Below are 24455 nucleotides of genomic sequence, written 5' to 3'. Positions count from 1 at the left end.
TCATCACATGTACGAATTAGGATCACTTCGTCTGTAGCACTTTACAACTCCTTGTAACAACTACAAAGCGGGCCGCATCCAATAGTGTTACCAGAATAAGGTACCCAACCTTATTCATATATTATAGATCATTTGACTATTTACTCGAATCTGATCCACTCTTATGTCTCCACATAAAGTTCAAGTCGTTGGTGTATTTGATGTGTATATCAAACATATCCAGATCGATATTCAGTCGTTGGTGCATCATAATCACTAATTCACTGACAATTATATTATCTCTGACTTTCAGACCTTTCATATGACATCCAACATAATTCCTTCTGGACTCATCCCAATCCCCACAAATCGTACAAAGATGCAAAGTAGCGTCATTAATCTACAATGGGATAAGTAAATCTTAAACAAATATTGTAATTTATGACCGACCGTTTATGTATATACACACAATAGTGTATTAAGTTATAAACGATCATATACTAAGTTATAAACGATCATGTAGTAATTTATAAAAGACCGTACAATATTTATAAACGATCGTGCAATACTATATAAACGATCATTCATAAATTTATATACGATCACATATACAATACTAAGTATACAATCATTTATAAATTAGTACACGATCATTTACAAATTACTACACGGTCGTTTATAAATTACTACATGTCGTTTATAAATTACTACACGATTGTTTATAAATGACTACATGATCGTTTATAAATTATTACACAGTTGTTTATAACTTAGTATACGATCGTCTAGTAATGCTAAACGATACTTGTATTGTAATGAACGATTGTGTATATATTACTATACGATCGTTCATTTAATGCTAAAAGCCATCTGGGACAATAAATATTGTAGAATATCACTTACATTGTCTCTGTTTCTGAATCTGACGATGAAAGCGATCAACGCAAATTTTGGACTGAAACTCTGAGAGAGTTGAGAGAACAATGGGAGAATTGCGGGGGGAGTTCAAATACTAAGAATGACCTTCTATTCTGTTAATACCAATATTATTAAATGCTATTGGTAGAATATTAGTTGAGAATAAATGCTTTGGTGGAATGTTGGTGTTATATTGAATACACATTGAATGGTTGAAGGAAGAAGATGGAAGACTTTGGTCCGAAGGATTTTTAAAATTGGAGGTAATTTTTGAATTTCGTATGACAAAAGGTTAATGGTAGAAAAGTTTTTGGTTTTTGGGTATTTTGTGAAATTTTCTGAATAAAAAAGTCACTTTTCCAATTATATCTATTGCTTTTCCACGCGTTATAAAATATAAATATATCGACATTCATTTGCCGCCTCATTTTAAATGCTACATAGCCTTAACATTACACTTCCTTCCTCGACAATCTTCTCTTCTACAGGAAAGATGAATTCTGATTCTTCTCGCTCGGCTAATTCCTCCAGCCACAGATCCAAGCGAATTATCGACAATTCATCTCCGTCGAACCCTTCCAGTAGCGGTGGCAACAAGAAGAAACGGATCAACCAGAAAACCCTAGGCGTCGCATGGGGAGCCAATTCCATTTCAGCCTCTCGCTTCTCTCGCAATTCCCCGTTTTCAGATTTCGGAAGGTTTTTTGTTTGTTTTTCCCTCTTCGTTTTCACATGTTCTATTTGTTAGATTGGTATATGGCGGTAATTTGAATTTCACCTTTGCTCTTTGGAAGAAAATTTGGTTAGTTGAACCACCATATTTCTTTTAACGAATGTTCTACATGAATTTAAGTGAATTTTGGTCTTGGAGGGGCTTAAAGTTATCAAAGGACTAGCTGCTCGCTTTATAATTGAATTACTTTAGCTTCTTAATTGCTGTTGAGGATTTTCGGTGTGATGTGATTCTAACTTATATAGTGTATTTATCATCTTTTTCTCCCTCAAATACTTTGCTCTGGACGCAGTTACATGGTAGAAAAGACCAGGAAACTGCATAATCAGTTTAATGTTGATGCTTCAAGTGCTTCACATAGTGGTGCGAACTCAGGAAATCAAATATTTCAGGGCGTGTCTATCTTTGTTGACGGTTTCACGATTCCTTCCAGTCAGGTAGTCTATTTAATAATTTTGAGTTGAGCCGTGAATGTAAAGTAAAACTACTGAAAAGTATGAGTAGGAATTTACAATTTTACACTTATTCTTTCAGCTTTTGAGCAATTTTAGCAGTTTCTCTTTCCTTCGAGGTGAAAGATATTGAGAAAAACTGGAGACTTTACAAATTATCACCTTTTTAGGCTTGTCCATATCTATTATTATTTTTAATTAGAATGACAATATTGTAGAGTGTTTTGTGGGCAATTTTTACTGCCTTACTGATTACAAGTTAAATTCAGGAATTGCGGGGTTATATGTTGAAGTATGGTGGAAGATTTGAGAATTATTTTTCAAGACGTAGTGTTTCTCATATAATTTGCAGTAATTTACCGGACAGTAAAATAAAGAATCTCAGGTTTGGTTCAAAATTTATCTTCATTGTTAAAAACTCGCAGTAGTTTTGTTTTTGGTGAAGAATTAAGATAAACTCTTTTGTTGGTTATTTTTCAGGTCCTTCAGCGGTGGACTCCCAGTTGTGAAACCCACATGGATCTTGGATTCTGTTGCTTGTAATAAGCTATTAAGCTGTAAGTTAATGCATTGCTTTTATAGTTTTATGTTTAGATATGTAAATTTAATTAGTGGATAATTGCTTCAGGCATTAGGAACTATTTAATTCCAGGTTGTTGTCAGCGCTTAAACAACATCAAGCTATTTCCTTTGTCCCCACCCCCCCCACACAAAAAAGGGTATCGAAGAGAGATGCAAATTAACTTTTGCACCTGATAGGTGATATGGATCACATTTTGCTGTATAACTTTGTCCCAATAAATTAAAAGGTCTCAAAGAGAAATGCAGACAAAATTTTGACCCTGGCAGCTGATATTGTACTCATTTTTCTTTTTCTAGGGGTTCCTTACCAACTTGATCAGCTTGTAAGTAATCAACCAAGATTATCAGAATTCTTTTCTATGAAAAAAGGTCCAACGCTGGAGAAACCCAAAATTTGCATGACTACTGAAAAGAAATATGGAACAGAGGATTCACTGTCCCCGGTGGCTGTAAATTTAGAGGATACCACTTCATCTGAAGTGACTGAACAGATAGAATATAGAGCAGAAATGCATTCTGACTCTGAAATGAACCTTCAAGATAATGCAGATGCTGAACTGAATGAGAAGTCAAGTGATGATTTAGAGGCTACCAAACTAAAGGATACAAATATATCCGATGTAGATGCATCTATTGAATATAAACCACAAGTTTGTGAAAGTTTTGAGATGTGTCCTCGAAAGGATGCTGATGTAGAAGTACAGAAATGGCCAAGCTATGAAAAATGTAATTATGCAGATGAAGAACCAGGAGTTGTTGATGTGGGTCAGAGCAGTGAAGAAAATACATCTAGTTTGCATGGTTTGTCTGCATCAACTCACAATGGTAGTACCAATAATGATCATAGTGATGGATCATCAAGTTCTATGGTGGCTGGGTCTTCCAAGCTGCAGCATTCAACTCTTGGAAATCCAGATTTTGTTGAAAATTATTTCAAGGTATTTTAGGTTATTCAAGAGTTTTTTCCTACACTGAGTGTTTTGATTGATGACATTTGTCTTAACTACTTTACTTTCGTCCACGTCTTCTAAATCTTAACATTTATAACTTATAATAGAGGGCTGCAGAACTAGGTCCTATCAGGCGTCTTAGTGAAAAATCAGATGTTCTAGAAAAACTCTAGGTCCTTGTTTATAGTACTTTTACTATTTTATTACAGCATGATGGTAACTTTTCACTTTTTGCCATTTCATAGACTAAATTTATTTTCTTCAATCTACAGAAGTCAAGGCTGCATTTCATTGGAACTTGGAGAAATCGTTATTATAAGCGTTTTCCACGATCAGCTAATGGGTCCAGTTCTGTGATTTCTCATATGAATGGTTCTTCCCATTATCAGTCTGCCACTATTATCCATGTTGACATGGTAATGTTTGAGCAATATTCGTCCTTCAAATATCTGCATGTTGGCTTTTGTCGTCACTATTCTTTTTAGATGGTTACTTTTTACTTTGTAGAACTCGGGAGTTATTTTTTATTCATCATTATATATTCGTTAATTCATTTTGAAGTATAGTAATACCAGTATGCTGCTGCCTCAGGACTGTTTCTTTGTCTCGGTGGTTATTCGAAATATTCCGGAATTTAAGGATAGGCCGGTAGCTGTATGCCACTCAGATAATCCTAAAGGAACTGCAGAAATTTCCTCTGCAAACTACCCAGCTCGAGGTTATGGTTGGTCTTCTAGTTCTTTATTTATGTAATCTATAATTCAAATCCAAGGCTTTTCTAGAGTATCGATTGATTCTTCTCTCTTTGGCCATATCTATCAAGGAGTCAGAGCGGGAATGTTTGTTAGGGATGCAAAGGCTCTTTGTCCTCATCTTGTTATTTTTCCATATGACTTCAAGTCCTATGAGGAGGTAAGTGGTGGCTATCCCTGGGTTGTCATTTGGCAATCAGTTTGCTTATGGAAGATAAAAATCATATTCTACTTCTAGTATCTTCCATGTACAAAAGATGTTTTGATGGCATCTGACATCTTGGGAAATATGCAGGTAGCTGATCAGTTCTATGACATATTGCATAAGCATTGTGAGAAAGTGCAGGTCTGTTTCAGACAGCATTTCTTGTAGGCAATTCAATGTGATTTGCTTCATTAATGTCACTACTTGTGTCAAATGCAGGCCGTAAGTTGTGATGAAGCATTTTTGGATATCTCGGGCACGAACAGGGTAGATCCTGAGGTCTTGGCTTCAAAAATAAGAAAAGAAATTTTTGATACAACAGGATGTACTGCAAGTGCTGGAATAGCTACTAATATGCTAATGGCTCGCCTTGCCACCAGAACTGCAAAACCTGATGGTCAGTGTTACATTCCTTCAGAGAAGGTAGGTTCTAGAAATTCTTCCACTGAACCTTTAGTTGGTCAAATCACCCAGCGTTACAACATTGTGTTTCAATTCTCGTTAGATTACTCCATTTTGATGTCTTGAATGTTTAATCATGTATTTTGTCTTATAAATCACTTCACTATTTTTATGTGTACTCTTGAAGGTAAGAGGGATTGTCCTTTCAACTTTACATGGAAGAATTATTTTAGACATATTCTTTTTAACCAGAGACAAAATTTTTCATTGAAAAATTGAAAAAATATAATGAGACTTGATATTTAACAATATACACTTTGAAAGGGGTGAAAAAACTAAATGTGATGCAAACAAACGAAGATTGAAACTCAACAAAGAACAAAATTGAAAAAAGAAGCTCCCAAAAGGAGCAGAAAAAGGAAATAAAAGATTAACAAAACAAAGAAATTTCTTTGTATATTATTCAAGTAAATACTTCCATTTACTGTCAAGTAGAATGTGTATAAGTTGTTCTTGTATTCCATTTCATTTTTGTAGGTTGATGATTATTTAGATCCACTTCCCATTAAGGATCTTCCTGGAATAGGGCATGCCTTAGAGGAGAAGTTGAAGAAAAGAAGTGTTTTGACTTGTGGTCAGCTGCGTATGATATCCAAGGTGGCTCTGTAGTTCTCTCTATGGCTTGTTTGTTTGGTCACCATAGGTTTACATTAATGTCAAGAAATTGAGACATATTTATTATTGTTTTTTTGAGTTGCAATTTTCAATATGATTTTTTTTTTTTTTCTCTTCAAAACCCTTGAAAATGTGTCATACAAGTAAGTTGTCAAGACTCAAGAGACAAGGCAAAAGATTAAAAAAAAAAAAAGTAATGTTTCCTAGAAAACAGCTACATCAATAGAAATAGTAGGCTTTGAATAAATATCATACGAACACTCTATTCTGATAGAAAGATTGTTGAAGAGAGGTTGAATATATCTTTATTGGAGGAGAGAATGGTTAAGGATGCAACCAAGAGAGGTTGGTGTGACAAAGAGGATAGGGTCATCTCATGATAAGATTTGTAGTTGATCCCTATCAGCATAAGTAGTAGGCTTTAGAGAGGAGTGGACTTGGAATATGATACTTGCTTCATTGTATTAATGAAAATTATAATAAAATTTGGTAATTTCTTTAATGTAATATAATGATTTTGAAAATATTTGATACGAAGTTGATAATTGATTTAGTATTGCACAACATTTGTTTGTATGTTATCATCATTATTATTTTCTTTTGGAACTTTTTTCTATTTTATTGCATGATTGGCTGTAAGTCCTCAGTAGTGGCTCTGTAAAGGATCTGCTGGTGAGTGGATATTGATGTAGGGTTGCCTTTGTCCATATACATAATAGAGAGTTTGTTTGTGGCTGTGCTATGACTAAGTTATTTTGCTGAGTTTGTTATTATCAAACTAAGTTATCTGGAATGATTGCTTAATTTACTCTTGACGTGTCCAGGATTCTCTTCAGAAAGACTTTGGATTAAAAACAGGGGAGATGTTATGGAATTATAGTCGGGGGGTGGACAATCGTGCAGTTGGGTTGGTTCAGGTTTGGCAAAGAGATAATAAACCATATACTTTTTCATTAACTTTTACATGTTTTGCTTAATTGAATTACAATTTTTTCTTGTTTTGTTTCTGAACTCTTATGTTAAAATACAATACTAAATATATTACTGCATTAGATTATCCAGTAAGAGTAATGGATGTACTACAACCACTCAAAATCTTCACTGTTCTCTGTGAGCAAGACGTGATAACTACCTTAATGTTTCACTTGTTGAGAATTAAGAGTAGACAAAGCAAACTTATCCTTTTGATCTGCATTATAGAATGATAGAGGCATTATTATATGTCTGTGTAAATAGGATTTTATTAGTCTTTTGGAGTAATATAACTATTATAGTTTAAGGCTTCTATTTGTGCCTATAAATGGTACTTCCTTTGGAACTATTGAAAATTTTAAAGAAGTCCTTTTGAGTTGAATCATGATAAAAGATGCACTATTTCGTCTCATATGTTGATGGACTACTGCGTTGGGGAGTTTGGGATTCTCTTCAGGGGTTTGGGTTCAAGATTTTCATGTAAATACAATAATTTGAAACCCTTGTTATGAGAGTCATCTTTCTGGCAAATCCTCTTTGGAAATTAGTATGGGTGACGCAGGGATATAATACAAGGGTGGCCCTCCCCAATATCTCTGTGATCAACAAAATTAAAGATGAAAAGGAAAACGGTGGATGGAGTAGAGTGGTACTACTCTGTATATTTTCCAAATAATATTTGCTTTGCAACAGTGACCTAGTTTTGTTATCTTGATTTTCTTACATTTTCTCATAATTTTCTATTTCTCATGTTTACCCTGCTTATGATTTAGGAAAGCAAATCCATAGGAGCTGAAGTGAACTGGGGTGTTAGGTTCAAGGACTTCAAAGATGTGGGTAACATAAAGGGTTGCACGTTTACCCATTTAAGATGAAAAAATATATGAGTGAATTAAGAACTAATATTTTAACTATTACAGTGTCAATGCTTTCTCTTGAACCTTTGTAAGGAGGTTTCATTACGGCTGCATGGATGTGGAGTGCAGGGACGTACCTTTACCCTCAAGGTACGTTCTCTTTCTTTTATACAGTGACAAACATTGTTGAGTTTTGTTCCTTCAAGATATGAATGGGATTTTTCCTTCTTGATTTATGTAGAAGTGCTGTTAGCATTCTTTTTGTGTTGTATTTATTTAGATAAAAAAACGAAGAAAAGATGCTGATGAACCTACAAAGTATATGGGTTGTGGAGATTGTGAAAACCTGAGCCATTCATTGACGGTATAGTTGTCTGACAAATGGATCCCATTTCCCTTTTTTAATAGTTCTAACCATGTTTGTGAAATTGTAGAATTCTTATTTATTATTTATGTAATCTTTGACATCTAAATTTGTAAGTTTTTTTATTGTACTAGGTTCCTGTTGCCACAGATGACCTGGAAATTCTTCAAAGGATTGTAAAGCAGCTTTTTGGGGTTTTTGTCATAGGTAATCCTAAACTAGGCATAATTATGATTTTTCAGTTGATGGTAACATTCCTGTTTGCCATCCTGAACCACATGTTATTGATACTTTATATTGTCTCATCAACGTTTGTAACACTGAATCAGCATAAGAGAAAAATCACACCGCTGGTTTCTTTCCCCATATATTGTACATACATTGTAGTTTTCCTTTCTTACTGGACTAAAAGGCATCTTTTTGAATTGAGTTTGATACATATTCTTTTCTCTAAGAATTTCTATGATGTCCTTTTTGGTGCATGTAGATGTCAAAGAAATTCGTGGTATTGGTTTACAAGTTTCGAAGCTTCAAAATGTGGATATCTCTAAGCAAGGTAAGTTTGTCTGTATTATGATTTTCAGGCACTATTAATTTTGCTTCTGTGGAAATGAAAATATGTAAGCATAATGAAGAGAACTTGAGGGGGCCTCAATTTATGAAAACAATTTCAGTTGGCTAATCAAATACTGTTTCAGCAAGGAATATTGAAAAAGAGGGTGCTTTTGGGGTGTGATCCCTCAATGGTCGACGTTGGATTTGTGAGGAAAAGGAACAATAATCCTTCAAATTGAGAAACAAGATCATGTCACTTCCCTCGTTAACATTATTGAGATCTGTAAGGGATGTGTAACTATAGTAACTGAGAAGACCTTTCTGAAATTTTTGGGGGAACATTGTTTACGCAATCCAAGGAATTCAATCTAGGGAGTTCATCATCAACTATTTCTTGTTGGGCAAGGCCCTATTGAAATGTACAGCAGAGGATAATGCTTGGCTGCTTTGTTTGAATAAACGATGCTCTAGAGACTAGACAATTGAATTTGAAATTTTATCGAATATTGGTTACTTGCTGAATGAGAATATACTGAAAAATATGCCAAGTAATATAGGAAAGTTCTCTACACATCCATTTGTTATATCTTTAACCTGTGATCCATTTTAACATCTTCATTCCAACACTCCTTCACGAAGCTGTAATATCTAGGTAGGTAGTGAGGGGCTTGATATCTAACTATATATCATCCTAGAATCTAATATTCAATCAAACTCAAATCTGAAAAAGAAGTATTCATTTTATATTTAAAAGAGAAGTAATCAACTATTAATTAAATAATAGGTGGATTATTTTTGGTCTCTTACTTTTTGGCATGTTTTTTGTGGTATAGTTGGTTTCATGTGTGTGTGTTTTCTTCTGAAGGGATGAAAAGAAATTCTTTGGACTCGTGGCTTAGTTCATCTGCAACTACAAATGTAGAAAATAGTACTGGTCCTTTATTAAAGGAAAGGGCTAATATAGGTATGGGAGTTCTCTATTTCGTCTCTTTCCTTTTATAATTGATGTACTGCTGTTCTTTTCCATTGAATTGATTCTTTCTTATTTATTGTGACTATTAGGATTTTAAGCTGTAACAATAAGAAAAAAAAGAAAGGACATCATGCTAGCTCAACAGCTGTATTTTTCTCTCTGTTTTTTTCCCCCTCCTGTGAGGTATTGATATTATGGTGATGGTAATACTATCTGATTTGATGAGAGAGAAGGTGGTTGACGTAGCTCTTCTAGTCATTAGATTTGTATATGCTTACATTGTGAGCAGTTCAAACCCTATGGATGATGATAGAAATCTTGTTGTGAGGCATCGGTATTTCCATACTTGCATGTTATTTCTAATCTCAGTTCTTAGTTCTTATGTAAATTTCACCATTAGCAATTATTGTTCCTTGCTTTTCTAATATGTCATCTTACCTGCTCTGGAAGTGTCCCCATAGGGTTTCATGTATGGATATACACTCGTGTATGAATATAATCTGAGTATCTTAGTTCTCATGTGTTTATTCTTGGTTTGAAGGTGAATCATCATTCTTACTCTGTTTGTAATAATCTTAATAGATAATGAGAAACAGAGTGACGCTGGAACTTCAGATCAGTTATCTGCTGATCCTATTAGCCATCTGATTCAGATGGAGAATCACCAGCTCCATCGTGAAGCTTTGAACCCGGTTTCAGCTCCACCTCTGTGCAATCTGGATATTGGAGTTATAAGAAGCCTACCTCCTGAACTCTTTTCCGAGTTAAATGAAATCTATGGTGGGAAACTAATTGATCTTCTAGCTAAAAGCAGAGACAAAAATGAATTTTCCTCCTCTTCTAAAAGGGTTCCATCTCAAGGATCAGGAGGTAAAATTTATCTGGATAGTGATGCTAATTTTAAAATAATCTTTGTTGTCCGGTTTCTGTAACCAACAAAGATGATAATATATCTTTTTCTCCCTTTCTGCTGTCAAATAAATGAAGGTGATGGACTTACTTTATCGGATATCCAAGGAAACAAAATACAGTCGGAAAATAAGGTATTATTTAATGGAGACTTTGGAATATATCTCATATTTTTGGTATTCCATCCCAACAGATCTAATAATTACAGTATAAGTTGATTACACTTACCTTTGTGTTTGTAGCTTCACTCTTTTTTTTTTTTTTTTTAATCTGAATGCACAATCTACTGTGAAGAGAGGCATGCCCTTGATGTATTTATAATTGCTGAAGAGTACAGCCGCATTTTATTTTTCTAGCTCACCAGTCTTCGATTCACTCATGTATTTATGTGCTCTTTGGTGTTTTTGGTCCTATGTGACACAGCATATTGTTGGTCGTTCACCACCTGCACAAATTTCTGGGGAAGGATTGTGCAATTTGGTGACTCCTCTTCCCACCTCTGGATCTCATATAATTGATTTACTACCTTCATCTCTAAGTCAAGTAGATCCATCCGTATTGCAAGAGTTACCTGAATCACTGAGGGCTGATATACTTAAGCAACTCCCAGCACACAGGGGAAAAGAGCTTTCTTTGGAACATTCAGTAAAAAATCATCAGGAATCAGGCGGTGCTATTGACAATACATCTGGCTTAGTCGATTCTTTTATGGAGAATGATCTTTGGTTTGGGAACCCACCTCTATGGATTGATAAATTTAAAGCCAGCAATTGTTTGATATTAAAGCTTCTTGCAGAGATGTATATAGAATCAGGGTCACCAGGAAATCTATATGGGATTTTGCTAAGGATTTTATCTCAATCTTGGCATCATTCAGCTGCAGATTCTGATAGTTGGGATGGCGCTATCGATGGTTTGTGTGAACTTCTTAAGCAGTACTTCAAGTTGAAGATAGAGCTGGACATTGAGGAGACCTATGTTTGTTTTCGTCTGCTTAAGAGGTAATTTTGTATATTGGTTGAGATGACCAGGTGATGCAGGCATGAAATATTGTGCCCCTCTTTCAAGTGGTCTTGCCTTGCTATCTGGTTTTACGATATTTATCATCCACCTTTCTTACTTTTCTGAAATTTATGTATGACCATGCTGATCTAATATTAGAATTACATTAGTTGTAGGCTTCATTTTGTTATCCTTCATTTTTGTATCAGGTTAGCAATGAAGTCCCAGCTGTTTTTGGAAGTCTTCAACACTATTGATCCTTACCTTCAGGTTATTGCCTTAAATTGCTAATTCAGATAATTTAAACGTTTTAGTTTTCAATCAATGGTGTTTTCTTTTCATTAGTGCACCTTCTTAATTTTCTGGTATCCTGTGATTTCTCCCACAAATTGTACATACAATTCCTTTGATAGAATTGCCCCGTTGGACCTTTCCTTTTCTTTTAAGATGTTGGAGGTGGATTTTCTGTTTCTGTATTGAAGATACATATAATTTAACAGGCTGAAATTTGTAGCTATGACATCTTTATTTCTTTATCAAAGATGTTTAATTTTTTATTTTTCTTTATACACATTCTCATTGAATTTCAAATCATCAGGGGGCAGTTAATGAAATCTACGGCGGAAGTTTGAAGGTGTAGACCCTTAGTTTTTTCTTGACCAGTGGCGTTGAGATGGAAATGTATGTGCAGAGTAAGAGGCCTTTAACAATTCAAATAATTTCATAATACTCTCACTCCACTGAGATGATATTTTACAACGTGATCATCATTTGACAAACTTTAAACAAATATTGCCTATCGTTAATAATATACTTCAAATTGAAGCATCTAGAGACTAAATCCTTGAGTGTCTTTATCATGATTTTGCAACTGTTTAGGAACAGAATTTTGTTGGGAGGAGAGAAGGGGGAGTTTTATCCTCTAGCTTGTAGCACCAATGATTCTCGTATTATAGTTTTGTTTATTTATGAAATTGACCTCTACACATATTTTAGTCTTTATATAATTGTTGATAAAATGTGAAAATGTGCATCGCTGGGCTTGCTATTTACAACAATGTAAAATAGGGTTCTGTAAGAAGCACATGATTTGTCTTTATTTGAAGACTAAATTTCTCTCTCCCCAATAAAATTGATCTTCGAGAACTCTTGTTTTTTGAGTCAATGTACTCAAATAATTGTATGACTTGATTTGATTGAAGTCTGACTGTTTCTTTCAATTGTACGAAACACAGGTTAAATGTTCACAAATTGGAAGTGCCACCACTCTATCAAGCGCGGTATAAGATAAGAAAAGCATCCGTCTGAAATTTCCTTTGGCATGGCAGTAAAGACAGGCGGTTTCCATCTCACTTAATGAAAAGAGGTTAAACTCCCTATTGAAGAAGGTGGTCTGGGCATTGTGGATTAAAGCACAAGAATCAAGCCCTTCTAGCAAAGTGGATTTGGCACTTCCAAGCTATAAAGGGCCACCTTGGAGAAGAGTTATTGCTGTCAAATATAGTACCTCCCCCTTCAAACACAAGTCCGGTTGCACAGCTATTAAGTATTGATATAGTTAAATTTACCATAACTCACAAACTTAAGTTTTTGGGTTGAGTGGTGATTTACCATGGTATCAGGACAGGAGCAGAAGGTCCTCTTCGAATTCTTGTAATATCATTTCCACAAAAACGAATCACTTTACAAAATTTCCTTGGAAATCCATTATGAAGTATTGAGACTACGATGGATACCCTTGCAAAATTGGAAATAGACCCATGCACCTTTTGGTTGGACTCTTGGATCGACACGGCCCACCTTTATGCCGTCTATTCCTTTACTGTATTCTCTGTTCAATAAAAAAGAGAAGCATCCATCCGAGAAGCTTGCAATAATTCTTCTTGCTGGTATTTAGGCTTAAGGAGGAACCGAATGGAAGAAGAAATCATAGCATTGGCGTCGTTGTCACGCCTCCCATCAGCCAGGTATTTATCCACTCGGGAGAACCTTTAGGTTTTGAAAAAGGAATTAAATGGAACTTTCACAACCATTCTATAACTCCAGACCTTGCTTCTATGGCCCAAAATACATAACATCAACTTATTTGGAGATTTGGAGGGGAAAGTGTCCAAGGAAGTTGAGATCTTTATTTGGAACTTAGCCACTTATGCGTCAGCAACACTTAAGACAAATTACAATTCAGAAATCTTTGGGTCTCTCTCTCTCTCTCAGCTGGTGCTCTTCATGTAAAAACACATCATCCTTTCATCAGTTGCCCTTTCGCTTCCATCTTTGTCTTCCTCTGGCTGGTCTATTGCTATACGAGGAGAGTTTCTGGCTGATTCTTTCGGTTCTGCCTTGTCGTCATCCCTTCAAAAATCAAAGAGGCGAAAGTAGAAGTTCCAAGGAGCAACCTCACTAGAGACTTTCCAATGGTCAAATTGGACTTAAAGGAACAATTCAGACTTCCAGTGATAGAAAATACTTAATAGTATCAATGGCTTTATCTTGGTGTAAAAATTATTGTTGCTTCTGCAATTATGGTTCATCGTCCCTCAATTCCCATTGGAAAAGTTTTTTCCTTTTTTTTTTTTTTGGTAATCATGTGGTTGAGGCTTCCCTTCTAGAGGACATTTCTCTCCAAAAACTATTAGTACTAATTATAACTGTATCTTAGAAACTGCAGCTTTTAGAAGGACGGGATGTAATTATTTTGCACCTAGAGACTATTGTTAATTCTTCCATATAGTAGACCAATTTACAAAAGAACTGCACCTCGTGCTGAGAAACTCAATAATAGATGGTATTGTTAAAGTGTTATCATAATTCATACGTTTTTGTCCATATTATTCCTGTGGTTTATAATTTGATGGTGCTATTATATTTTGTTTCAGGTTGGCAATGGTTGAAGCAAAGTTTGAAATATCGATATTGATGGAAATATCGAGGTCATTTCATCGATATCTCGATTTTATGAAAGTATCGATGTCGATAGAAATTTTGGAGAATTTTATAGAAATTGATGAAAATTGTTATAATTAGTTAATGAAATTTTGATTGTGGCTGAATTCGACTATAATTGATCATTTTTAATCATCATTTCTGTAAGATAAGATAACATTTAGATGTATGTTGTAAAATATCTATATAAATACCTATGTGAGAGTAGAAATTTAAAAAAATAAAAAATAATATTAATAATATCAAATATTGTAAATTAACTTTAGAATTAAAGGACAAGAAATATTTCCATATAAAATAATTGTAAATTGTTTATTATAAAATGAAGTGGATACAGAAATAAAAAATCATAGCATTAAACTAACATAACATAATAAGAATAGAAAAATATAACATTAAACATAATACAACATAATGGAAAAGCAAAAGAAAAAGAAAACTCTACCTGTAGATAAAGTTTGAGAGAAAATGAGAGGAATATTAGAGAACTCTTATGTATTCAAGTTTGAGGTGAAATGATGTAAAAATTCAATATAAATATTTAAATGAAAATATGTGGTTTCTTGAAAATAAGAATTTTATATGGTAAAAGAGAAAAAGCTTCCCTTGCACTTCTCTTGAGGTAGCATAGTTTATTGCTAGCAAGAAAAAATTAGAATTTCGATGGAAATTTTGAAATTTTGAGAAATCGAAATTTTCTATCGAAAAGGCTCAAAATTTCAATCAAATTTCGAGATTTCAATCGAAATTTTGAGTTATGGGTTGTAGTAACATTTTTTAAAAAAAAAAAATTTTAAAAAGGAGACTTGGGTTGATCTTGTGAAATTAATTTTTATTTAATTATATTTATACCTAGTTTCAAATTCTTAAAAGTGATTTTCATAAATTTAAAAGTAATTTTAAATTATTATGTTTGGTTTCAAAATGATTTATGAATTATCAAATTACTGAAAAGGGTATTATTTAACTCAATAATTATAATAAATATCTATTTTTATTAATTTATTTTTTCATTTGTTTTATTGTTGATGTCTATATGCATAATTGATATGTTGGGTAGAAAAATACATAAGAATATCGAAGAAGATAGAAAACATATATCTCATTCAATCTAGTTGTAGACTAATTTTAATTTTAGTCAATCTCAAGAAAAATTTCTTATCAATTAATTCTTTCAAAATCAATTTGAAATGATTTTAGATTTTTTAAAATTAATTCTATTTCATGCCCAACTTCAGAAGTGATTTTGAAACAGTAATTTTAACTGTGTCAAAATCACTTCAAATATTATCCTACTCTTAAATGACCTGAATTGTGGCATGCTAGCAATGGACTACAGCTCTTGTAAAATCACTTGAGTAATTACCCTGGTCCCTGACCCTGCATTGTCTTGATAATGCAATTTAAGGTGTGTTTGCAATATATTTTCAAATGTTTAATTTTAAAAAACAAGTCATTTTAAAAGAAATTGCTGTATTTGACAACCAAGTTTTCAAGTGTATTTTTATCAATTTTTATCAAAAGTGTTTAAATAAAAATGAGTTTTTTGGAAAAAAAAAATATTTTTTTCTTAAGCCAATCCAAACGGGCCCTTATTCATTTAATCATCGATTTTCCATTGAACTTTATATTAGTTGCTTTCATTCAAATTTACACGGATTCTATTTAGGGCTCGTTTGGATGGATTTAAGAAAAAAGTACTTTTCAAAAAACTCATTTTTATTTAAATATTTTTTATCAAACCTAATCAAAATACACCTGAAAAGTTAATTCGAGTAATTGTCAAACACTCAAATTTCTTCTAAAATAACTTATTTTTAAATTAAACACTTGAAAATCTATTCCAAGCACATCCTTAATCTCGTGGGTTTTGAATCAAATTGAAAATAGGGTGATAATTGTTAATAAATTTAATTGTACAATACTTTAACACACTTCATTTACGAGTTTGAATCACGATATTTAACTTCAATTTAATATTTTTAACCATGACATTTACAAAGCAATATAACCGAGTTAGATTTTAGTCGACATCATTTAAAGAAAATGACTTGAGTTTTATTTAATTTACATTTAAAAAGTAATAAAGGAAAAAAATAAAGTAGAAATAAAAAAAAACTATCAAACAATTTTTTGTCTTTGTTTCTTTTTTTAAAAAAATAAGAACAAAAGTTGTTAGAAAACAAGAAATATAAAACAGAAAGCAAAAAAATAGAAATGTTATCAGACGGGACATAAACGTTAGATGATTAGTGTAATAGGTCTAAACAATGTTAGCCAAATTATTCGCTGAGGATAGAAGAAATTGTTTTAATTAGTTTCCTTAAATATAAACTCTGAATGGCATATTCATAGTCAATGTCTGTATGAGTAGTTGATCTGTCATTTTGATTAATCTGCAGCAAAAATTTCTGTAAATGAGAAGGTTGTCTTTTGGGCTATCCATTGTCTTTTCTGGCAGTTCTTGAATTTTGAAGTCTAATTTAATGTGGTATCTATTGTCCTATTAACACCACAAAAAGCATGGATATAGATGTGATAAATGATATCAACATGGTGACACCTCATATTTTAAAAATTTAGAATAATGACACAAAAATGACACCTTGATTTAAATTAGACCACAGTACTTTTGATGGATGTGAAATTTATAATTTTATTTTAGTACATAAAAAGAGTTTTAAAAGATTACAATTAATGAAATAGTCTTTTACATTTTTTGATTTGAATAGTTGTAACTGTTAGAAAAAAAAACTAATACATTTTTTCTATTAAAGAGGCTCTAAACCTGCTTGTCCTGTGACTTCAGCATCTTCAATTCTCAAGGTTTAAAAGATTCACAACTTCGACGGGAGGATTCTGGCCCTGTCACTTTCGATATATCCAACTCCTTCAAGACTTCCAAATGTATTCGTCTTCAGCATCTTCACACACCAATTGTGATAGAATAGCTTACATCCTCCCGAATGAGGTCAGTCAAGTGAGTCTCTTAGGATGCAACTCAAACCTCCTCTCCTAAGAGAATTTGACCGAGTCGCATCCACATTAAGCTTCCAACAACCTTCCTTAGGAGCATACCAGTTGCACTTTATAGACTTGTCCATGATTGTAAAATACTAAGGAGATTCATATGAGGATCTTGCATCGAAAATGGCTAAAGAGGATTCCACGGCATGGAAGATAACTTTAACGTCAAGACAAACTCTTGATTGAACTTGATTGCATTCCTTGGGTCCATAAGCACCAAAGCATTATAAGAATTTTCCCCAATTGCTTATTGACTCTAGGTTTCAAAATGTTATATATTTAGTCCTTAAGTTTTGAGTTTGGTTTCAATTTAATCTTTTGATTTCAAAATATTACAATTTTACCTGTGAGATTTGAGTTTTGTTTCAATTTAGTCCCTAAGTTTTAAGCTGATATACACTATTAACTTTGGTTTTTCACTAAATATTTATTTCCCATTTTTAGTGTTAATGTCTATTAATTTTAGAAAATTGAAAGAATTATAATTAATTAAGTTTCACTATTTTTCATCATTACCAAAATAAAATTTAAAATTTCACTTTATAATTATTTTAAATTAATTAATATGCATTAATGTTAATGACTGAATGTGAATATTAAATATTAAAGTAAATCTTGACACCAGAGACCAAATTGAAACATAACTCAAATCTCAAAGGTGAAATTGTAACATTTTGAAATCTAGGGACTCTAAATTGAAACTAAACTCAAACTTAAAAATGTATAAAATTTTGAAACCTATAAACCAAATAGAAATTATATTCAAAATCTAGAGACCAAAAAATTATTTATCAAATAAAAATTTATGAAATTTTAAACGGTAACTAATTTGATTGTTTGGTTAAACATATGTTCATGTTAGGTTGTGATATTCCATATCTATGGTTTAAGTCACACCCACCATACATGCGAAAAGAATACACCACTTTGATCTAAATAGTTGATATGAGACAAAGGACATGATTGTTTGTTTAACATATCTCCACCATTAGATTGTGATGTTTCATATATATGGTTTGGATCACACTCATACACAAAAGGATATACCACTTCGTCATGTAACTATTTGACTAGTTATAATTGGGCAAATGACCTAACTGCTTGCTCAAACATATATTCATCGTTAGATCTTAATTTTTCTTTCTTGGTCTTATATGATTGTGTCTATTTAGCATATGTATCAAGTGTAAAATACAAATGTTAAATTTACATTAACTCGAGACAACTTGTTGAAGGAGAAATTTCGAACCGATCATGAATCGCCACGTCATTCATTAAATTAATGACAAAATTCCAAAATATTCAATTCAAGACCAATTAGAAGTTGACATGTGTCCCCAATTGCAGTTGAAGACAAATTTCAATGATGTCACGTGTTTTCATCATGACCGTTGAATCAGATAAGATCAACTTGGCTCAATTTGATATAACTATTTGAGTTAAAGTCCAATTGAGCTAAAAAATAGGCTTAATTTAGCCCAAAAACCATAGTAGGTCCAAGTCCAACCAATTGGGCCTAGAGTTAGGTCTATGGACCAACTAAGCCTAAGCCCATGGGCTAACTAAGCCCAAGCCCATGAAGCCTATTAGAGAAGAGGAACTCTCTTCATTTGTTGGGGAGGCAATTCTACACATCAGAGAGCCCAAGAGAATTCACCAACAACCAGAAGACTCTTAGACTTCTAAAGACATGAAAAGACTCTTTCAAGACTTTGACTTCAAGAACATCACGCGTTTCGTTTCTTCAAGTTAAGCCGCACATTTAGCTGAGAGAGAATTAGAGGATTAAGTGTTAGAGATCGAACCACAGCGCATCAAATCAACATCTACACCAACACAAACTTAAGTTTAACTTCATGAAACAAGTTTCTCTGGAAACCTCGTGCGAACACAACTGTCTAACACATATCTATTGCGCTAATAATTTTTTTAGAGGCACAGATACAAATACAAGACACAGGTACAACATAATACAGACACAATGACACACCATATTCTGAAAAAATAGGATACTACACAACAAGAACACACTTATTTAAATGTATATTTTTAAAAAATATAAATCATTTTTATTCCAAAAGAAAATTCAAAGTAAATGGATTGATTCATTTATATCCTTAAAAAGCTTAGCTTAAATTATTTCACATTCAAAAGCTATTATTATTGTCATTTGTATCTTTTTAATCTACTCTACAAGTGTTCTATGCATGTCACTTGTTCAATACGTATCCAACAAGTGTCGTGACGTGGTGTTGGACATTGATACACTAGTCAATTAAATGAAATTGTTTGTACTTCTTAGATGATCTTATATACGTATTTAACAAGACATCAAAATATATAAATATCGAACACATATGGACATAGACACACTAATCAAACTAAAGCCTCATACTTAGGTAAAGGTTAACAATGATTTTCTTGCTTCATAATCTAATTATAGGTTGGTTTACTTTTTTTGTATTCTCTTTCCAAAAAGGTAATAGGAATAAATATAATTATCATATGGGTAGTTCCATGGACTGAAGTTGAGAATATTTATTGCTTCATTATTGTAGCATTGCTAAAGGTGCAATTTTATGTAAATATTATAATTATTTCAAAACATTAATAGAAAAATCAAATCATTTAATTTTGGTCAAAGGGAATAGTATTGGTTGTCTCATGTGGGGTGGTGGTACATGTATGTATCACACAACTTTATTTAATTCCATTCAAATCTGTATGAAAGGAATTTTTCTATTTATAGGCCGAATTGATAGTTTTGGTAGGGGAAATTCCTATTTGTGACCAAACTTTTTATAACCCATTCATTTCTTATTTTCGCCTTCTAATTCTCTTAAAAAAAAAAAAAAAAATCACTTTTGGTTCGTGAAATTATATAAAATAGTAATAAATTAGTCTTAGTTGATAACAATATAGTCTTTACGTTTTTCAATTTGTAATAATTTAGGTCCCATTTGATAAGTATTTCATTTTGTTTTTTGTTTTTTTTAAAATTAAGTCTATAGACACCAGTTTCACTTCTAAATTTCTTTCTCTCTATAATCTCCTTTTTACCGATTGTTTAAAATATAAGCCAAATTTTGACAACTAAAGTAACTTTTAGAAACTTGTTTTTTTGTTGGAATTTGGTTAATAATTCAACCATTGTACTTAAAAAAGATATCATTAATGTAAGAAATGAGGAAGAAATAAACTTAATTTTTAAAATAAAAAATTAAAAATGAAATTGTTACCAAACGAGGTCTTAGTCTTTCAACATTAACAAATAATAGTGTAGTTACTGTGCTTCAAAATTTGTAAAGATTGCGATCCTTATTGTGAAAGTTATTATTAAGATTTGATGAAAAAATTCTTACACATGTATACCGAAAAATAGAACAAAAATCAATTTCTTCCATGAACTATAAAACTTAAGTCATCCCATGATAAAAATTTATCGTTACTTTTGAAGGGATTTTTTATGATAGGACTAAATTACTACTTATTAAAGTTTAAGGACTAAATTATTACAATTTGAACATATGGGGACTAGATCATTGCCAACTTGAAGTTTAAAAACTAAATTGTTACATACTATCGCCAACTTAATGTTTCAAAACTCAATTAAAATTTTGAATGAATAATTATATCAATCTTAACTCCTAAACTTTTGTAAGAGGTCATTTAGGTCATAGATGTTTCATGGGTATAGATATTAAATATCTGGAATTTGAATGTCTCGATTTTAAATGCCTGGGATAATTAATATCCGTGTTTGGATGTGCATGATAATTAATATCTAGAAGTTAAATATTTGTGCTCAATTCAATAATTTGTATATAGAAACTAAAAGTAGATAATTACTTAGTAAATATAAGAGATCAATTAAACTTAACATTAATTAATTTTTGTTATGTTAATTAATTATTTAACTAATAAAATAAAAAATAACTAAATACTTTTTAATTAAATATAATTAAACTAAATACTAAAAATAATTTTATTTATTTATTAATTAATTAATTAAAATATTAATAGTTAACAATAATAAATTATATTAAAGAGTTAAGATAGCATAAAATATAAATGGTAAATATATTAGTTGAAATTTATTAACTCTAAATCATATATTTATATTTAATAATTAATTAAAAATTAATAATAATGAATATTTGATATTAATTTATTAATTAATTAAACTATATTTTACTGTTTATCTCTCCAACCTAAAAATCCCACATTTTTGTAAGGTATTAAAAAATCCATGTGGGTTTTAAAATTTCCTGGATAATAATATCTTGATTTTAAAAAGTGGAATTCTGTAAAATAAACAAGGATATTAAATGTCTATTTAAAGTCCCATGGAAAAACCTATGAAACAAACAGAGCTAAGTACATTAGTTTACATCCAAAATATAGAAGTATTAAAGTTGATACATGGATGATTCTCAAAGGAAATCATAACGGTAAGTCTAAATTGATTCCCTTATAAAAAAAGTTTAGGAGTTTAATTGATAGAAATTATAAGTCCCACACGATATTTTTCCTAGTAGAAAGTATTAGATGATAATTGATATGACCCTCATCTTTGAGTAGCTCACTCAGTTGTTTAATCGTAATTAATCGCGTGATAAATTTTTCTTTTTTTAAAAAAAAAATGATTTTTATGTATCATATGATAGAAGGGATTGACTTAACAATGGGTATAACCGAAGATGCATTGGAGAGTTGGTCGGGAAAAGGGAAATTGGTTTGTGATAGGTAGGAAATGCACGTGGCATTGAATGGTTTGATAAGTTGATGCGTGTGTGGACAAATTTTGGTCATTGCTACCTTCAAAGGCTTCATAGTCGGTAATCCAAAACGTGGTTCACTTTTTTTTTTTCTTTTTCTTTTTTCTTTCTTTCCTTTTGCCCCTTCATTTGTGAGTGTGACCCATTTTATTTTATTTTATTTTATTTTTTTTTTTGTTTATTCTTTTAGTTCACTCAATTCTATTTGTGGTAATTTATTGGTCAAATTTCGTAAAATCTATGAATTTTATGAGATTTTCAAAAATACTATTTATATACCTAATAAAATTTTAATTTTCTTTGATTTTCTTTGATAGAGGCAGATAGAAACTAATAGAAGTCTATCGTATCTATCAATGATAGAAATTGATAGAAGTTTATCACTATTTTTTTTCTTATATATGAAAATTTATTTTTATTTTTGTTTGTATTTGAGTGCAAAACAATATCTATTTTTTTTTCTTTTTCTCATTGGTGTGTAGTGTGTACTCTTTTGTTGAAGCATTTGGTATATATTGGACGGAGTTAAGACAGCAGTTGAGCTGGAGTTGCGTTATCATCAGTTTTAGACTGACTTTTGGAGTGTAAAATTGGAAATTTTGAGAAATTTGGAACAGATTTTATTGAAATTTAAAAAATCTCATGTGACTTTCTTTTATTTCTTCTGATTTTCTTAACGTTACTCACGTTAGTGTGGACGACCCTTTGTTAAAAAAATCAAGGATCTCATATTTTTTATAAGATAAGATTAACTACTTAACTTATTGCTAAATAATTTTGATATAAAACTAGAATTGGGATCCAATTGAGAATGATGAACCTAAAGAGGTACATCATTGCAAAATTCACACTTCATCCCTCGTTCCCTTGTGTTCATGTTCCTCGTACATGCTTTTAACAATGTCATTGAAATTTAGGTCATCCATACAAAATTCGATAAATCTTACTGGACAGTAATTATTCATACATACTCAGTTTTTTTAGATCGGAGATTTAAATCTTCATGCATCCACTTGCATTATAAATAAAATAAAATAAAAATTAGCACCCAGTGTAATTTATTGCCTTAATGGGTGTATTTTTTAAAAAAAAATTTAATTAGTTCAACCATAGGATAGAACTCCATACCTTTGATTATATAAATCTTAACCAATTGAACTAATCTCACTAGATACATTGTATGAAGTTTAAAATCTATGCTAAATGGTTTTGGAAATATGAGGATTTGACACTTTATTTTTTAAAATATTATTTCTTGAATTTAAGATTTGAAATGTTATAAATCTAACTAAAATATCAACATGATGATAGATTTGACGTCTCATCGAAATTGAATCATCGATCTTTAAACTATGATAATTAATCATAACACATTATTTTCATTATTTGTCCAATAAACTCCTAGTCATAATACTCCTTCAACAATATTTATGATCAACATATATATATATATGTATATATTATTTACATGGTTGTGTAGGGGAAAAGTCCAATTTCTTGAGCTTCAACTCTTTGCTTTTTCTTGTCAAAGAAATAACTTAAATAAGAGATAGATGTAACCTGAGAAAAGTGAGCTTAGTCCTAAAATAACCATAACCCACCATCACACTAACTACTTATATTCTATTTTCTTACGTCTTTTGACTTGTTCCCTCAATTCTATTTCCTCTAATATTTTAATTATCGTCGAAAAAATTCTAACCACTATTTACGAAAAAGAAATTATGCTCCTACGAAGTTTTTATAGTTTTAGTTTCACATGTGTCGACTAATTTAAGGTAACAACAAAGAAAATTGAAGAAGGTGAAGAAAAAACACGTGATCTTTGCATTTGATATGGATGCATGGTTTTAAACATATATTTCAAAGGGTCATTTGAATGATTTTTTTTCTCTTTTTGTATATTTTTTTTTACAATTAAAAATGTTGTGCATCAAGGGTATTTAAGTAATTGGGCCTCTACCTGAGGATTTGTAATAGAAACTTCCCAAAGGTATAAAATTTGGATATTATGGAAAGAATTGATAAATGACTCTCTGTTATGGCCCATTTGTGTAATTATCCCTTAGTCTAAGTTTGGTTCTAAAACATTTAGGGAATATGGTTCTTGCACTTTAATGAAATCCTCAATAACTTTTGAATATTTAATTTTGTATCTAATAATTTTATTTTTCTTTGAGTTCACATCTAATAGTTTGTTTATTCTTATTAGCTTTGAGGGTTTAATGCTTACACAACAAAAAGTACCTAAATCTATGTACCTAAAAATCAGGGTCAACTTTGAATTCTTAAAAGATATAGCAATATTGAGCATCTTAAATCTTAGGTTATGTTTGATGATTTTTTTATTTTTGGTCTTTGAAAATTATAGGTTTATATTCTCACAATTTTATAATCGTCGTTTTCATCTTTCTTAAGTAAATCATG

General features: G+C 31.6%; 1 protein-coding gene across 2 annotated transcripts; it reads left to right on the top strand.

Moving 5' to 3' along the window:
- Window positions 1-1331: 1331 nt before the first annotated feature.
- LOC150036172 (translesion synthesis protein REV1-like) lies at window positions 1332-13058 on the top strand. 2 transcript variants are annotated; one of them, XR_016529565.1, is made up of 24 exons: window positions 1332-1596; window positions 1923-2067; window positions 2352-2467; window positions 2563-2639; window positions 2962-3602; window positions 3887-4030; window positions 4206-4338; window positions 4438-4526; window positions 4662-4712; window positions 4791-4994; window positions 5511-5630; window positions 6473-6565; window positions 7394-7453; window positions 7541-7627; window positions 7758-7841; window positions 7976-8048; window positions 8329-8397; window positions 9262-9360; window positions 9952-10239; window positions 10357-10412; window positions 10702-11279; window positions 11490-11550; window positions 11879-11972; window positions 12516-13058. XR_016529565.1 is itself a non-coding variant. In XM_090313698.1 (24 exons), exons 1-23 carry the CDS (start codon window positions 1391-1393, stop codon window positions 11918-11920), a joined length of 3516 nt encoding a protein of 1171 aa, XP_090169824.1. In that variant the 5' UTR covers window positions 1332-1390; the 3' UTR covers window positions 11921-11961; window positions 12516-13058. The 2 variants fall into 2 exon arrangements, 1 of the variants encoding a protein (XP_090169824.1); XM_090313698.1 differs by having other exon boundaries at window positions 11879-11961.
- Window positions 13059-24455: the final 11397 nt, after the last annotated feature.

The sequence above is a fragment of the Benincasa hispida genome, chromosome 5 (assembly GCF_027475165.1).
Source record: "Benincasa hispida cultivar pf3 chromosome 5, pf3_genome.v1.1, whole genome shotgun sequence".
Lineage (NCBI taxonomy): Eukaryota > Viridiplantae > Streptophyta > Magnoliopsida > Cucurbitales > Cucurbitaceae > Benincasa > Benincasa hispida.
Note: the sequence above shows the minus strand (reverse complement) of the source record. Positions and strands in the feature narration are given on the sequence as shown.

Coding starts and splice junctions, on each gene's coding strand:
- LOC150036172 (XM_090313698.1), top strand. CDS start 1,391: ATGAATTCTGATTCTTCTCGCTCGGCTAATTCCTCCAGCCACAGATCC. Junction 4,995..5,510: donor GTTACATTCCTTCAGAGAAG/GTAGGTTCTAGA, acceptor TCATTTTTGTAG/GTTGATGATTATTTAGATCC. Junction 11,551..11,878: donor CTATTGATCCTTACCTTCAG/GTTATTGCCTTA, acceptor TCAAATCATCAG/GGGGCAGTTAATGAAATCTA.